At 36.9% G+C, this 16271-nt stretch overlaps 1 protein-coding gene across 2 annotated transcripts in view; it reads right to left on the bottom strand.

The window, feature by feature from the left end:
- Window positions 1–16271, bottom strand: part of DMD (dystrophin) — a 1244291-nt gene that overhangs the window by 177404 nt on the left and 1050616 nt on the right. For both annotated transcript variants that reach the window (XM_075174519.1, XM_075174510.1), the window contains exons 58-59: window positions 10951–11071; window positions 10009–10277 (exon numbers count right to left, since the gene is read on the bottom strand). In XM_075174519.1, coding sequence (XP_075030620.1) covers window positions 10009–10277; window positions 10951–11071 — 390 coding nt within the window. The remainder of the gene's footprint in view (window positions 1–10008; window positions 10278–10950; window positions 11072–16271) is intronic.

The raw sequence follows: 16271 nt of genomic DNA, 5'->3' as shown, positions 1-16271 counted from the left end.
TTTAGGAAGAAAGAATACTAAAATAAAATGCTGAAAAGGAGAAAGTTAAATAAAACTTAAAAATTGAAACAGGTCTAGAAGTTTTATAGCAGCATCAGACACAGGCTGGGAAACTGTGTCAGGAGCAGTGCCCACCTTCCCAGGCATTCAGGCTGAAACCCTTCTGGGTGGCAGGCTGCCCTGCCACGTCTTGAGGGAGAGTAGGCTGCAGCTCTGGGAAATGAGTAGCTGTGGCTCCTGCTGAAACTGATAAAAATTGTCATTCTTAATCCTCTGGATAATCGAACCCAACTAAAATAAAACAATTTGCAGGTAAAGGCTAAAGAGAATAAAAATAATCTGAGTGGCATTGCTGTCTGGACAAATTAGTTTCACTGATTCAATTGCCCTGTTTGTAAATTGGGGATAATACTACTTCTACTGCAGTCTCAGAAAGAAGCTGAGAAGATTAAGTCATACCGTCTGGAACATGAGAAGCACTATAAAAGTGCTAAGTAGCAATTATAAGGTTTTATTATGGGTTAACCTTGGACAAAAAAATGAAATAAAACTCTATTAGTCTTTAAATATATAACGATTAAAATGAGAAAAGTATAGAATCATAGAATCATACAGGTTGGAAAAGACCTCTAAGATCATCGTGTCCAACCGTCAACCCAACACACCATGTCCACTAAACCATGTCCCTAAGGGCCTCATCTACACGTCTTTTAAATACTTCCAGGGATGGTGACTCCACCACTTCCCTGGGCAGCCTGTTCCAAGGCCTGATCACTCTTTCAGTAAAGAAATTTCTCCTAATGTCCAATCTAAACCTCCCTTGATGCAACTTGAGGCCATTTCCTCTCGTCCTATCGCGTGTTACTTGGCAGAAGAGACCAACACCCACCTCACTACAACCTCCTTTCAGGTAGTTGTAGAGCGCGATGAGGTCTCCCCTCAGCCTCCTCTTCTCCAGGCTAAACAACCCCAGTTCCCTCAGCCGCTCCTCATAAGACTTGTGCTCTAGACCCTTCACCAGCTTCGTTGCCCTCCTCTGGACACACTCCAGCACCTCCATGTCCTTCTTGTAGTGAGGGGCCCAAAACTGAACACAGTATTCGAGGTGCGGCCTCACCAGTGCCGAGTACAGGGGCACGATCACTTCCCTACTCCTGCTGGCCATACTATTCCTAATACAGGCCAGTATAGCGCAATGGGTCACCGATAAACATCCCAGGCAATCTAACATTCATTGCACTCCCTGCTCCAAGCATTCCCTAAATAATTACTGTGTACCAGCATATCAGCTTGATAAATTGATTTTATTTTGCTTATTGATTTGCCCATGTCATAGTAACATTATCATTACAGAATCTGCACAGTTGATAGTTACAACACCAAAATACATTCCCAGGAATAGGAGAGTCAATGTTTTAAGAAAAGATTTCATTAAAAACATAATACTGGCAGACTTCTCTTCATGGGAAAAACTGCCTCCTCACAGAAAGCAGACAACATTAAAATTCATTTCTAGTACTCTTCCTCCCTTTTCCCTCCTCTCATGTCTCACTGAACATACATGTCTCTGGTTACATATTCACTTCTGGTACATCCTTTTGCTTTACATAGAAATGTTTCAATAGCAGACTATATATAGCAGATCAGATTTCTGTCATAAATACTCCTTGGATATACTTTTTCTCCCTTTAGCCACTCATCTCCCTGAGCCACTTCCTTACTTAGGGAAGCCTGAATAAAATGGTCCCACGGTAAAAGAAAAGTGTTACTCACATTGTTGTTTTTTTTTTTTTTTTCTCCTTGGATAAATATTTACATTTCCAGGTTATTAGAGAAAGAAGACTTTTGAACAGAATCACAACAGTTCAAGAGTATCTTTGACTTAATGTCATGTCCGGGAATGTTAATACTTGATCATCAGACTAATATCTATACATGCTGTGTTTATATGGCCAACTTAAAACAAAACACCATGTTAAATACTAGAGTCCCTGCAACAACCATGCCACTTAGGTACTTAAACGTTAATGATTAATTCTCCTTCTAAAAGCTCAAGTCCCATTCTTATTTCTGATAAACTGATAAAGAGCAATCTCTTAAAAATGTTCTGGTCTGACCTCAATTCTGAACTTCAGAGGCACAGAATGACAGACAAGTCTTTATACATGTATTAAGCAGCGCTCTCAGCAGGCTATCAGAAACCAAGATCAGAGATTACCAATACTTAAAAAGTCAAATTCTGCCTGCAGATGTGCACGTTGAGCTCCCACAGAAATCAGCAGGGTGAGTTCATACAAGGAGAAATTTGGCTCTAAATGAAATCTCTTGATCTAATAATAGCATGTTCTACCAAACTGGGTTGGAGGTAGAAAAGATTTCCACTTTTTACTGGTCACCTTTTTTTCTTCTTTAGAGTTCAGGAATTTTTCTACATTTACTGTCAGGGAAAAGTTAACAGTATTATTTAGCCCAAAGGCCCTTAATCAAATAGAAAATAGTTAATCTGTTCTATTAATGATTGTGTTAATACAATTAACACAAATCTAGTGCATATCGGGCAAAATCTGGTGCAGCTCTTTCCCAGGCACTGGTTCTTTTGCAAAATGGTCTACAAGAGGCTGTTTCTTGCACTAGTTTTTGTGATTCCCCAAAAAGTTAATTACATTAATAATGTATATGCATTTCAAAGTAGTCTAAGGAGACATCATAAATAATTATTGCATAATTCTATCACAGAATGACATATATATGAAATGGTAAACTTGAGAAGTATTTGTAACAGTAATTACTTCAGTTGTAAGCTGAAGAAAACATTAATACTTCCATCTCCTACACTGCAAGCAAATAGTTTCCTATTCAGCTGTTAGCCAATGGATGCTGTCATCTTTTAATTGTACAAACAATTTTAAAATATTTAATCATATCTTAGTTCATACTCTAAAATTCTGTATATAGAATGCTTCAGTATTTTTGGTGGTTTTAAATCTAAGAATAATAGGGAGTATAGCTATAGCGGGGAGTAATGCCTATAAATTGTCAAAATACATCCTAGTCTATGAGTACTGAAACTGCTTAAACAATATTTTAGGGCTGTTTATGTCTGTAGCCTTGCTTGCTGCAAACTCTGCTAAATAGAAATTTTCTCCTCAAATTTCTGTAACAGCAGTGAAACCAATCAGTGTTACACATGAAAAAAAAAAAAAAAGTGATTACATATGGTAGATTTTTGAAGCAAAAAAGTGTTGGGCTTGCAGGAAGATATCTAGGTGATGTGAAAAAATTACAGAAGTGGAACAAAAGTAAGTCTGTTTAGAATACCAGGCAAGTTAATTTACTTCCAAACAGCAGTAATTTGCTGTTGATATAAATTCAGACCTCCATATGAAAAATAAATACTTGTCTTTTGGTTTTGGTTGGGTTTTTTGGTTTTGGTTTGGTTTTGTTTTGTTTTGTTTTGTTCTGTTTTAAGGAACATAGACTATATCAGTAAAGAAGGGGAATTAAAAAGATCTCAAAAGTCGCTGTATGTGTAATGTCATTTTACTTTACAGACTGGACTGCATGAGCTCTGCTAGCTTCACTTAATGCATAGCTTAATTTTATGTTAGTAAAAAATTAACAAGAGCATAGGCATCACATTATAATTTGCTTTAACATGGATCTAGTACAGCTATTGATATCTAGCTGGTTGGAAGTTCTGGTTATTCAATACATCTTCCAGGTAATTATTTCTTGCATAACTTCTATGGATCTATTTAAAACTGATCTCTTCATGTCCAGTATACATCTCTATTGCTAGGAGGGGATGAATGTGGACTATTGTCTTGTTTTTAGATGTTGTTCAGTAATTTTCCTGTATGTGACCCCTACTAATTCCTTACAAAAATCATTCTTTCTTCAGGAAGGATAGAAAATTATCAATTATCTAAGCATTTCAAATAATTTTGGAAGATTTTTTTTTTCTATGAATGAGAACACAAATTAGAAATTCAACAACTCGCTTTGCTCTCAGAATCTCCATTGTAGGCAGCTGTCAGCACTGTTCCCTTATAATAGCACTGTAAGAGTCCACTTTTCTGAAATACCTCTTCTCAGCACAGCGGTAGCTGAACAGTACCAAAATGAAGTACAGAAGAATATATAAGGCTTTTTTTTTTCCTTTAAATGAACTGCCTATGCTCATTCATTGTCTGGTAATTGAGGTTGCTGATTTAGTATTAGAGTGTTTGTAAAAATATGGTATTTTAACCTTGCCAAATCTATTTCTTTTCTTTCTATGGCCACATATGAACACAACTGAAATTTAGCTAATTATCTTAAGGGGTTGTCTTACTTTTTGTCTCATTTAGAGAAGAGATGACTAGGGACAAAAGGATTGAGTGCACATAGAAAGGAGTAGATGATGAGCAGATCAGTTCATTTCTGATCTATGCATAATTGCAAACTCTGTTCAGTTTACAAATTAGAAAGAAGTTTCAGGTTGACACTTTCCAGTGAACATTTGTCAGTGACATACAATTGGCTACAACTGTCAATTTTGCTGAGGAAAGTCTGAAATAAAGAGCACATAATTCAGGCCTGACATCTCAGAAAAAAAGGGTTACTTACGCAATATTCATTTGAATTTCTCATTGCCTTTTGTTTCACAATTTTGTAGAAAATTATTAGTAGAAATTGTATTAAAATTGTAAATAGGCTGTGATAAAAGAATTTAAAAGGATACTTACAGCCTTTGTGAATACATTTGTTACATTAAATACATTAAAATCCATAATCTATATGCAAAGTTCATAGTCTTCCCATGTAACTGCTTTATTCATAACTGTAAATGTGAATCTGTAAGAACAACAACCAGTTCTTAAGAAGCAAGATTAAGACTTCCATGAAAATTGCTCACAGGAAAATACAAGACTTATGTCACTAAATTCTGTTCTGCTTTTACAATTAACAATATTGAGTCAAGATGCCTTCTTTATGTGACAGTGAAGGAGAACAAATCATTCTATAACAGAATGGAGTTAACTGAAAATAGGACTGTACAATTCAGTTTTTATTTGGCAGGTGTTCTTGAGATAGGCGCTTCTATTTTGAACTACAGAAACCACAGACACTACTGCCTGTTCCTGATTTTTTTTTTTTGTTTTTTTACAATGGTTAAAAAAAAATGTCAGAAAGGACTTATATTCCCCATGGAGTCTAGAGGCTCTGCTGTTCACTTACAGTGTTGTGTATGACAGAAAACTGAAGCAGTTATATGCCACTAGTGGTAGGGTAGAATATCTCTGGCATAAGAAAGTGCTTTGCATTGTGCTCTCATAAGTATGTTGGGAGTTGCTGAAACAGATAAACCACACTCTTAAAACTGCATTCTCAGTCACAAAATTCTATGCACAACATCCCAAAATAGTGGCTTCTAGTTTAAAAAAGAATTTTTCAGAGTGTAGAAGTATCAAAATCTAAAGCTTCCTACGGGTACTAATTCCTATTAGTATTTCTCAGCAGATGTCTACAGACAGACAACAAAACAGTGAGAAGGGATCAGCATGACATGCAATGATTGTTGCATACTAGCAGCATAATCGTTATCAAGGTTTTGGTTGGTATGGAGCAAAGGAGTCTTTTGGGAAGAAGGAGAGGCAAGGTGGTTCTGCTGCCAATTCCTGGAATGGGTTTTTGAATAAGATACCGAGTGGATGAGGCAGGTATGATTGCATATCAATTGCATACCAGGAAAAGCTTAATATAAAAACTGAGTGGTGGTCTCATAAGTGTTCCAGGCATTCTGATGAAAAGGAGAAAATTTTGTTAGTGATTGCAAGAAGAAAGCATCTGTTGAATTCACTGCAGAGAGAAGTAGAAATCCCAGGTCATGTTTAAAATATGATTTGAGCTACAATCAAAATGATCAGCCAATGGATATTAGGGGACATTTAGTAGATTCATTTGGGCTTGAACTGAATTTAAGACAGTTAAGTGATGTTTTGGATTTTAATGGACAGAAAGGTATGCTTGGAAGAGAGAGAGAGAAAGAATGTGTGTTATTAAGAAAGTAAGTTATATTTCAGTCTGCAGATCATATCACTCATATGAGAGAAGAAAAAAGGAAGAATAACAGAGGAGAGCAGAGAAGTTTGAAGAATATTTTGATTATAGATCATCTGTAGTATACATTCTTTGGGGTAGGTGTGTGAAATTATTTATCTCTTGTCCTCAGAATCACAGATGAATACCAACTGGTACATTAATACAGATCAAGGATCTGTAATAATAATCCATTAATACTGACCAAGGATCAGTTATTTTGTGCGAGTTCAACATTACACCACGACCTTAAGAGCTCCAGCAACTGTAACTAAAGAGAACAGTGACAAATGGCACCGGGTAAACTCATTCCCTAGGAAGTTATTCATCAGGTTAGGTTTGGGAAGGCTACTGTGATCCCGATTAGGAGAAGGACTTGCGAGAAATTCAATCACATATGACCAATATTTCGAAGATCTGCTCAGAAGGTACTTGGGGTGCTTAGTTGTATAGAGAGTAATAGGTACTCTCCCTCACACTGTAATATCATCAGCCATTGTGATACACATCATAAAAACCAGAACAAGGATGAGAGATGTATAATATATCAATTTGATAACGTTTGGCTGATAATATAATTTATAAAGAAAAAACCTTATTGTTTACTAATAACTTGTAACTGAAGGCTATGTAACTTGTGTCTTCTTCAACCAATTTACCTTTTAATTGAAACATTTGGAAAGGAAAAGTATTTAACCTTTAAGTGAATCAATTACTAAGAGGAGCAAGAAGAAAACAGTAGTAACCAGGTATGTCTTAAAGCAGCTTATACAGGCCAAATAACAGACATCAAAGACATCTAATCTGCAGAGTTGAGTCAAATGTCTGAGAGATTCTCCCAATCTTGAATATTATAAGGTAAGGTTTAAAACGGCACATTAGGAATTACACAACAGCTTTTAACTCGTTTTCCATTCTCATATGCGTACAGCACTTTGGGAGATTACTGCAGTTTTGGAGCTAAGGCCTGGGCCTGCAGACTGGAAGAGGTAACTGGGATGCAGGAGGAATCAATTCAGTGCTGAGCAGGTTGGAGCTTTCTTCCCCCTCCCTCCGCTTGTCCCTCTACCAGAAATCTCTCTTGCAGCTTCAGTCTTCCCATCATTGGACCTCCACTTCAGTCTGTAGCATACGCCAAGTAGACATTGCTGCTCACCTGGCTAATGCTTTGAGTCAATTCTATATGATCTTTTTCGTAAATGTTCAGATATTAGCTTTCCTAATCTTATTAAGACTTTCAGGCATTAGACTAGCAATTCTTTTAGTAACTAATTTCCTCGCAAAGCAACAATTTTACTTACAAGTAACTATGAATATAATACTGTTATTGAAAGTTTTTTTTATGTAGTTATTAAAGTCTCTATTATGAAGAAAATAAATATGCATGACATTTTGTAGAAAGGCCTAGATTTGCTTTAATTTCTTGTACAAAAGTAGCCAAAATATAATCTTTCTCTTCCATCTTTGATAGCTGTGGAAATGAAACACAAAAAAAATAGCTTCCCAATTGTCTGGGTTTCATTTAAACAAAATAAGGGTGGGGGGAGGGGGCGGGGGAGAGGGGGAGGAGAAAAACTGACTAAACTTATGAAGAGAGGGAGTAAATCAGAAATGAACTTACTATCCAACAAATATGTTCAACATAAAAATGGACTTAAATCATGTCTTATTGCTCCTGTCACAGACAATATATTTAATTAAACCCTCTTTTTTAGGTTTTGAAAAATTAAAACCAGCAATTAAGGCTAGGGTTGTGAGTATATTTTAAATATTTGTACACTTCAGGTAGATATGCTAAGGATATAAAGGATCACGATCAAAGTTTCTATAGTGTAGCCAGTTCACATGTAGCAAATGCAAACTTGAAAACTTTTTAAGGATTTACATGCTCTATTTTAGGGTTACATAAATTATTGGTCTTGATTTACAACTTTTCTAAAATAGATTTCACTCTAAGAAAAAATATGAATGTCATAAATATTAATAACTGAGATAAAACCTACAAAACCTAAAACCATATAGTTTTATATAGGCCTTCAAATTGCAGACACAGTTGTAGCTTTCTTAGTAGTTATTAATTTCACAAACATGCTTACATTGCCTAGTTAGTACATGCTTTTGTCTTCAGTATCTATGTTGGAATTACATTTCTTTAGAGCAATACATACGTTCTACACAGCACATTTTGGAACTACTCACACAGTTAATATTTTTCAACTTTTGGTCTGTTGTGTTCTTATATTACCTAAGCTAATTATGATCATTTAGAAGGTGCTGAAAGCACAATATTGCTCTGTGTGTGCATCTAGCAGACTATAATTGCCATATATGACATGAAAAGTTATAGCTTATAAGGATATGAATATATTCTGTATGGTTTTTTCATTTACCGTTTAGCTGATAATCTTACAGTATGGTCTTATGAGAGCCTATATTCATAAATATTTTAAGTAAATATGGTACAAATGAGATAAAAATCAGAGGGTAGGTGGTACATCTAATTTTAAATCTTGAAACAGAAGTCTTGGTTTTTGTCTGGCCCTAATATTAAGACTTCAGAAGGAATAAACAGACATCTACCAATTGATAGTACCTCTGGATTTTCATAAGCGTTAAGATTTCTATTTTGTCATGGCTGTTATTAGAACTTCATTATGTCCTCCAGGGTGTTTTTTTTTTTAAGCCATAACAAGATTCAGCACTATAATTATGGAGTCAAGAGTTATGGTCACAGCTTTACAATTAAGTGACTTGTTTTGTTTTCCAGTAATATCAGGGATTCAGTGTTTCTGTTCAGAATATCTTCTTCAAAATCACAAAAATATCCATGGCTGTAATAGCAGGCACTTTCTGAGAATTTATAAATAGATCTTTTCTGTTCATTTATGAATTTAAATGAAGATAAACAAATTTTGCAGCTAACTGTTCATCAGCTACCAAGTACTTAGTTAAGTACCATCTTGTATAGTATTTGTACAGGACACTCATTAAACTTTCTGTGTGATTAAAACTCATGGGCTTTTTTTTTTAATATAAATTACATTTGATTTTTAAAGGCATTTTTTCTTAGTCATTCTATTTCCTCTTTCTTAGATCCTAATATTCTACTAGAGAAAATAACAGTCAGCTCAGGTCTCTTTCAAAATGACTCATGATTCCCATTTATATGAATGGAAGAGAGGCACTTTATTCTTATCAAAATGGCAACTGCCTCTATTGTGCTCTAGCTGAAGGAATCCTGTAGTATTTAGAAAGTCTGGCCATGGCAGTCATACTGAAAGAGGACAAGTCCTCACAAGTTTCTCAATAAGCAATGATTTTATGAAACAACCCTGGAAAGCAACTAAGCATTAAGTTATAGAAAATAATGACAGGTTTTCCAGGTTGTTTTTTGTTGGTTTTTTTTTTCTTTTTTTTCGTTACGAGGCATAGTTATCAAATAAGACAGATAGCAAATACCACCATCATGAGAAAACAACAACAAAACCATATACTTTAAATTATTTAAATTCTACTCTACAAGTATAGACACAATTATATACTCATCATACTTACAGAAGTATAATAAAGAACAGAATTAATTTTCTATACTTTTAGCATATATTGTCCTACCTATTCTATTTTGATTTCTTTACTGTTAATGCTGCATCTCCTGAGTCAAGAGTGAGTGCGCTGAGGATATTTACACATTCCTGCAGTGCCTTTTACCCATGTTAGCAATATACATTCTCAATGTTGATTTGATTCCATTTTAATTGCAGAAGCTATGAAACTCTTTATACGTACTAACTTTTTTTTTTTAAAATAAATCACTATGATACAAAGCTATCGATTTCTCATTTTAAAAGATAATTCCTGATTTGGGGATTCATACAATGAACAAGCCAATTATTTTGTACTCAGAAATACTGATATACTGACACATACCTTGACTTTTTCTAAGTGATCCTGCAGAGAGTCAATTAGCAGATCCCCCACTGGCTGCCAGGATCCCTTGAACACTTCAGCCTGGCGTAGTTTCAGGTCCAGTTCATCCATTGCCTCTTGAAGGCCCTGCAGTCTTTCAAGAGCATCATCTATCTTCTTTTGCCAATCAGCAGACTGTAGATTCAGCTTATCCCACTCAGTTCTGACGTCATCTGCTTGCCTTTGGAGAAGTTTAGTGACATTGTGGGCCCTTTCTTCAGGTGACAGCTCTAAATGTGAAAGTCAAGAGGCTTTTAAGACATACTCTGCCTTAGAAGAAAAATAATTGCCATCTGGGTAAGTTCAAAGCTCAGCAAGAAACTATTCATTACCAAAGACACCTGTGAAATTTATTTTATTAATGTATGCTCATTTGAAAAACGCTTAACATACTTAAATCTTGCCATCATGCAGATGATGAAAATATGCATTTAAGTACATAAAGGCATTTTTAAACATGCAAGGTGTAGCCAAAAGTTTATCAACTGTGTCCTGATTCAGCAAAATAGTTCTGCACATACATAAATATTAATCACTGTGAATCTTTTGCTGCAATTAAGTGGATTTGGGAGCTTCTGTAGTACTGAGAATACAAGCTGAATTTTAGGTAAATCACAGCTTTCAGACCTCAAATGGGCCTATAGTTATAGATAGGTCCTGAAGGTTTAAAGCCAGTTTCAAAATCTGCTTATAAATATGCGTGTCTATTTAGTGCCACAGTGTTCAGAAGGATCACGGAGGGTTTCTTTCATCTATATTTTTAGCTTAGTTTCTGAATACTGACATTCAGCTTGGAGTGTAAAAGGAATGCTTTCACAGCGGCTGGCAGAATTTATTTAATCATCGCTGATCATCACTGATCTTGCCAGCAATGTGTTATTACCCTGCTCTTTCTTCAGTTACCTCTTGGTTCTGGGTAGAGCTTCTCCAGTCCCTCCACAGGCTGCTCTGTTAAGAAGATTCGCACAGTCTCAAGCGCACTCCTGATAACAGGTTCTTTTGTTTTCAGCTCCCTCTTGAAAGTCTGAGAGATGAAACAAAATTATTGTAAGTGGATATATAATGAAATATCAAGTGCTAGCCCTTATTTTTGTCAATTTAAGAACAAAGTTTCCAACAACAGCTTCCATGTGTGTATTACAAGTAGCTACAAAAAAAAAAAAAATGTAAAAGAGATAATCAGCTTTTGCTTAACCTGAAATCACATTGTATTCAAAGGAGCAAATGTACCGCCAGCATGCTGCAAAGTACCCAAGGTTGCTGATCAAATTTTCACTGTGAGAGGGGATCCCTTTTGTTGATCAACATCAGGGTCAACTCCAAAACCGAGCTGCAAGGGGCAAGGCTTCGGCTGGCTCTGTATTGGACCACACCAGCATAGGTAATGGTTCTTGAAAGCAAGATTTACCAGAATGCGAAGGAAAATCCAATATGTCTCACACCTACCACTTTGCTACTGCTGCTGGCAACTGTTATATCATAAGGAAAAGGAAAAAAAAAAGGACCTATGGATATTGACATGTTAACCCGTAACAATTAGTAACAAAAAAAATTCCAGTATATTAAATCATAGCACTCTCCTTTAGCAGTGGTGTAGATGCATCTCTTCCAAAATTACATGAACTGAGTTTTCTGAAATGTAGAATCAAGGATAAGGTGAAAATTCAGAAATACAATCTAGCCTAGCTGTAGGCATGCATGAGTAAAAATTAAAGGGCAGAAAGTGGTCCTTATGAAATAGTTAATTCCTCGTTCCTTTAATCAGTATTTATTATCAATTTCCATGTCTTTACGTTTAACGTTGCTTGGTGGTACGTTCTGCTCCTTTTCAGATCAACTGTATTTCTCCTTTTCTTCTCTTCCTTTCCTGTCATGCTTTTTGGCACCTGTCTCCTTCCTTGCCTTTTCTTCCTCTTTCCTATTTGCATTTTTCTTCCTCCAGCAACAGTTCCTTTTACTATCTCTCTTCTATTCCCTGCTTTTAAAATGACCATAAGTAAGATTCTCAAGGTTGGTATTTGAAGTTTTGGTAGGCTACTGAAAGTATACATGTCTCAGTTTTTGTTGTTGCTTTTGTTGTAAGATAACTTAAGATTCCATTAATCTGAATCTGAATGTTCAGTGCACAAAAATGCAAATGAAACCTGGCCTGTGGGTTGCACGTTGCGTTCAGTCTTTTGCATGTTGTATTGAATTTATCTAAATGGTCCTTACCACTGTTTTATTTCAACATTTTCTTTTCTATTTATGAAACAACATTGAATGCATGCTGTTTTCAAGTAGCATAGAGGTAAAAAATGCAGATAATTATAGTGCAGTGTAACACAAAACACAATACTGTAAAAAGGAGAGCCATATGCCATGAGTGGAAAATAGATATTTTACTCCAGGGATAAGAAAATGCTTTTTACAACACAGGCATTATATAGGCTTCTAACATAATAAATTCACCAATTCAGTTAAATTAATTATTATCAAAATTTGGGTTTCTATGAAAACTAATGAAAGATTATAAATTCAATATTAAAAAGTTCATTACACTTTGAATTATCATAGAATCATAGAATAGTTTGGGTTGGAAGGGACCTTTAAAGGTCATCAAGTCCAACCCCCCTGCTGTGGGCAGGGACATCTTCAACTAGATCAGGTTGCTCAGAGCCCCGTCCAATCTGACCTTGAATGTTTCCAGGGATGGGGCATCTACCACCTCTCTGGGCAACCTGTGCCAGTGTTTCACCACCCACGTTGTGAAAAATTTCTGCCTTATATCTGGTCTGAATCTACCCTCTTTTAGTTTAAAACCATTCCCCCTTGTCCTGTCACAACAGGCCCTGCCAAAAAGTCTGTCCCCATCTTTCTTATAAGCCCCCTTTAAAGCCCCCTGAAAGGCTGCAATAAGGTCTCCCTGAAGCCTTCTCTTCTCCAGGCTGAACAACCCCAACTCTCTCAGCCTTTCTTCATAGGAGAGGCGTTCCATCCCCCATTTTTCATATCAAATTTTGATAGAAAATACCTAACAGAACTAATTTGGCGGCTCACGGCCTAGACAAGTACACTCTTCGCTGGGTAAAAAACTGGCTGGACGGCCGAGCCCAGAGAGTTGTGGTCAACAGAGTTAAATCCAGTTGGCGGCCGGTCACGAGTGGTGTTCCCCAGGGCTCAGTACTGGGGCCGGTCTTGTTCAATATCTTTATCAACGATCTGGACGAGGGGATCGAGTGCTCCCTCAGTAAGGTTGCAGACGACACCAAGTTGGGCGGGAATGTTGATCTGCTGGAGGGCAGGAAGGCTCTGCAGAGGGACCTGGACAGGCTGGATCGATGGGCCGAGGCCAACTGTATGAGGTTCAACAAGGCCAAGTGCCGGGTCCTGTGCTTTGGCCGCAACAACCCCAGGCAACGCTACAGGCTTGGGGAAGAGTGGCTGGAAAGCTGCCCAGAGGAAAAGGACTTGGGGGTGCTGATTGACAGCCGGCTGAACATGAGCCAGCAGTGTGCTCAGGTGGCCAAGAAGGCCAACGGCATCCTGGCCTGTATTAGGAATAGTGTGGCCAGCAGGAGTAGGGAAGTGATTGTGCCCCTGTACTCGGCACTGGTGAGGCCGCACCTCGAATACTGTGTTCAGTATTCGGCCCCTCACTACAAGAAGGACATGGAGGTGCTGGAGCGTGTCCAGAGGAGGGCAACGAAGCTGGTGAAGGGCCTGGAGCACAAGCCTTATGAGGAGCGGCTGAGGGAACTGGGGTTGTTTAGCCTGGAGAAGAGGAGGCTGAGGGGAGACCTCATCGCGCTCTACAACTACCTGGAAGGAGGTTGTAGCGAGGTGGGTGTTGGTCTCTTCTCCCAAGTAACCAGCGATAGGACAAGAGGAAATGGCCTCAAGTTGCACCAAGGGAGGTTTAGATTGAACATTAGGAGAAATTTCTTTACTGAAAGAGTGGTCAGGCCTTGGAACAGGCTGCCCAGGGAAGTGGTGGAGTCACCATCCCTGGAGGTATTTAAAAGACGTGTAGATGAGGCCCTTAGGGACATGGTGTAGAGGGCATGGTGGTGTTGGGTTGATGGTTGGACACGATGATCTTAGAGGTCTTTTCCAACCTGTATGATTCTATGATTCTATGATTCTAATAATGAGAATCACACCTGCATTTTATAATATGAGCACTCACAGGTAAAAAATTCTCTATACCTTTCAGGAAAGTAAACTTAAGGAAATGACTACATTATTCTTCTATAAATATTTAAATAAACTTTTTACTAAGTGGTCAAGAATAACCATAGGTTTGTAATTATCAATCAGGAAAACCCATTAGCAAAGTGTGCTTTTTTGAAGGAAAGAACAAAGTAAAAAATGTTAATTTTGTGTCATGGACATCAATGGGACTGGAATCCTTTCACAGAGTGTATCTGCTATCATAAGGCAATCTATCATTTGATTAATATCCGTGATCAATGTTTTAAACAATCATGTTGATCCTTAAGAACCAACACTGATTTTCAGAAATAAAGAATAGTACTGTATATTAACAAGTAAACTACCACTGGACATTGCTCTGCATAAAAACTGAGTGGGGTTACTCCAGGGTTAAAACTCTTTAACTTACACATTTTTAGGTTTAGAAATTTTTATAATTCATACTTGACTCTTGCATGAAGTGCAACAGAAAGAAGAAATATAAGCCTTTTTCATGCCTCCAAATGAGGAGAAATCTATTCCTTTAATTAGCCTTTGTGCTCACCTCACATTACATCATTCTGTTCCACTAGAGTGTGGCAGGTCTGCAGCTCAAGTAAGCCAGCAGGTAGCATAACTTAAAATGTTCCCCCATGGACTGTGTGCTTTGCTCTCACCTGATAGTGTTAAAAGTGACATCAACAGTCATACTGGTTTTTAAACATTATAATTGTAAAACAGCTTAAAGATATAATATACTTTATAAACATCTCCGAAGACAAATTATTTCTCAGAAATGACTAATGCCCAAAACCAATCAAACAGGAGGCACATGCTCAAAGGTCTGTTCCACCCCCACACACCAAGAGCAGGAAGAAGTCACAGATATTTCAGGGGAACACAGAACTACACCAACTTATAGGATATTTAAAAGCCAGAAATGCCTTTGAGCTATGTATTTGGGAACGAGTAGTAGTGCTGTATGGAGTGCTGCGGCTGTAGTCAGGTCAACCCTAGCTATGTACATGTACAAACAGTGAGAAGGACACAAAATACTTTCTTTCAGCTTGTACTGCTTTTGCATAAAACCATACCAACCAAATATACCTAGTGGCATTATATTTCCAAGAGAGGATTAAAGCCACATTCCTCCAATATCTCTTGTACAATAGAACAAGGATAACATAATCAGATATGCATACTGCATCCCATAAAGAGTGTGAGCAGGAATCATTGTATCTATCTCCTCAAAACAACAAGAAAAGCTAAGGGGAACTTTCTGACTTTGTATATTTTGTATTTAGTCACAAACAGAAAGAGTCTCTTTCTCTTTTATTAAAGGAAAACAGTGAGCCAAAGTGTTAAATGTTTTTTTTTTCCCAACTTTTCCATTCTGTATGTTGGAGCTGGTGGATGCGATTATAGTCTGTAAATCCTGAGGTTTAGAATAGTACACAGTATGGTGTTAAGATCTATTTACAATTCTCATTGCCTTCCCTAGTTTTGAACTGCAGACTTCTACTGAGTGAGTTAAAATATGTTTCAGTGTATGAAATTTAAAAAGGAAAGAATGAAAAAAACATGAGACTGAAGCAGTAGCACAGAACAGCATTAAAAATAATGAATGCTCATTTCATACTAGCCCATTCCAAAAAATGTTCTTACTGTATGAAGATAAAGCCAGCTTTTCTGACTAAAGTTTTGTTGTGAAATATGTACACACTAACAATAAAAATCATAAGTAGCAATAAACGGCATTTTCCTTTCTTTTTGGGAAAAAAAAAAAAAAAGAATTTATCTATCTAGAGCCCTGACAAATACATCTTTATAATAAGCAGACCATCATTGAAAGCAGAATTAGCCTAAATGAATGTCTAATTTACAGCTAATGATTTCAGGCTAATTTCATCGAATTCCTTAACTTCTTCCACACTTTGTGGTGACTGTAGAGGAAATCGAACGTGCATAATGTATGACCTGACAAAAAAACAAGTAAACTACTTTATTTAAGCATCTCTATTTGTCATCAACACTACAGCAGTAATGGCTTT

The sequence above is a fragment of the Calonectris borealis genome, chromosome 1 (assembly GCF_964195595.1).
Source record: "Calonectris borealis chromosome 1, bCalBor7.hap1.2, whole genome shotgun sequence".
In the NCBI taxonomy this organism is placed as follows: Eukaryota; Metazoa; Chordata; class Aves; order Procellariiformes; family Procellariidae; genus Calonectris; species Calonectris borealis.
The sequence above is the reverse complement of the archived record's forward strand: the minus strand, read 5'-3'. Positions and strand labels throughout refer to the sequence as shown.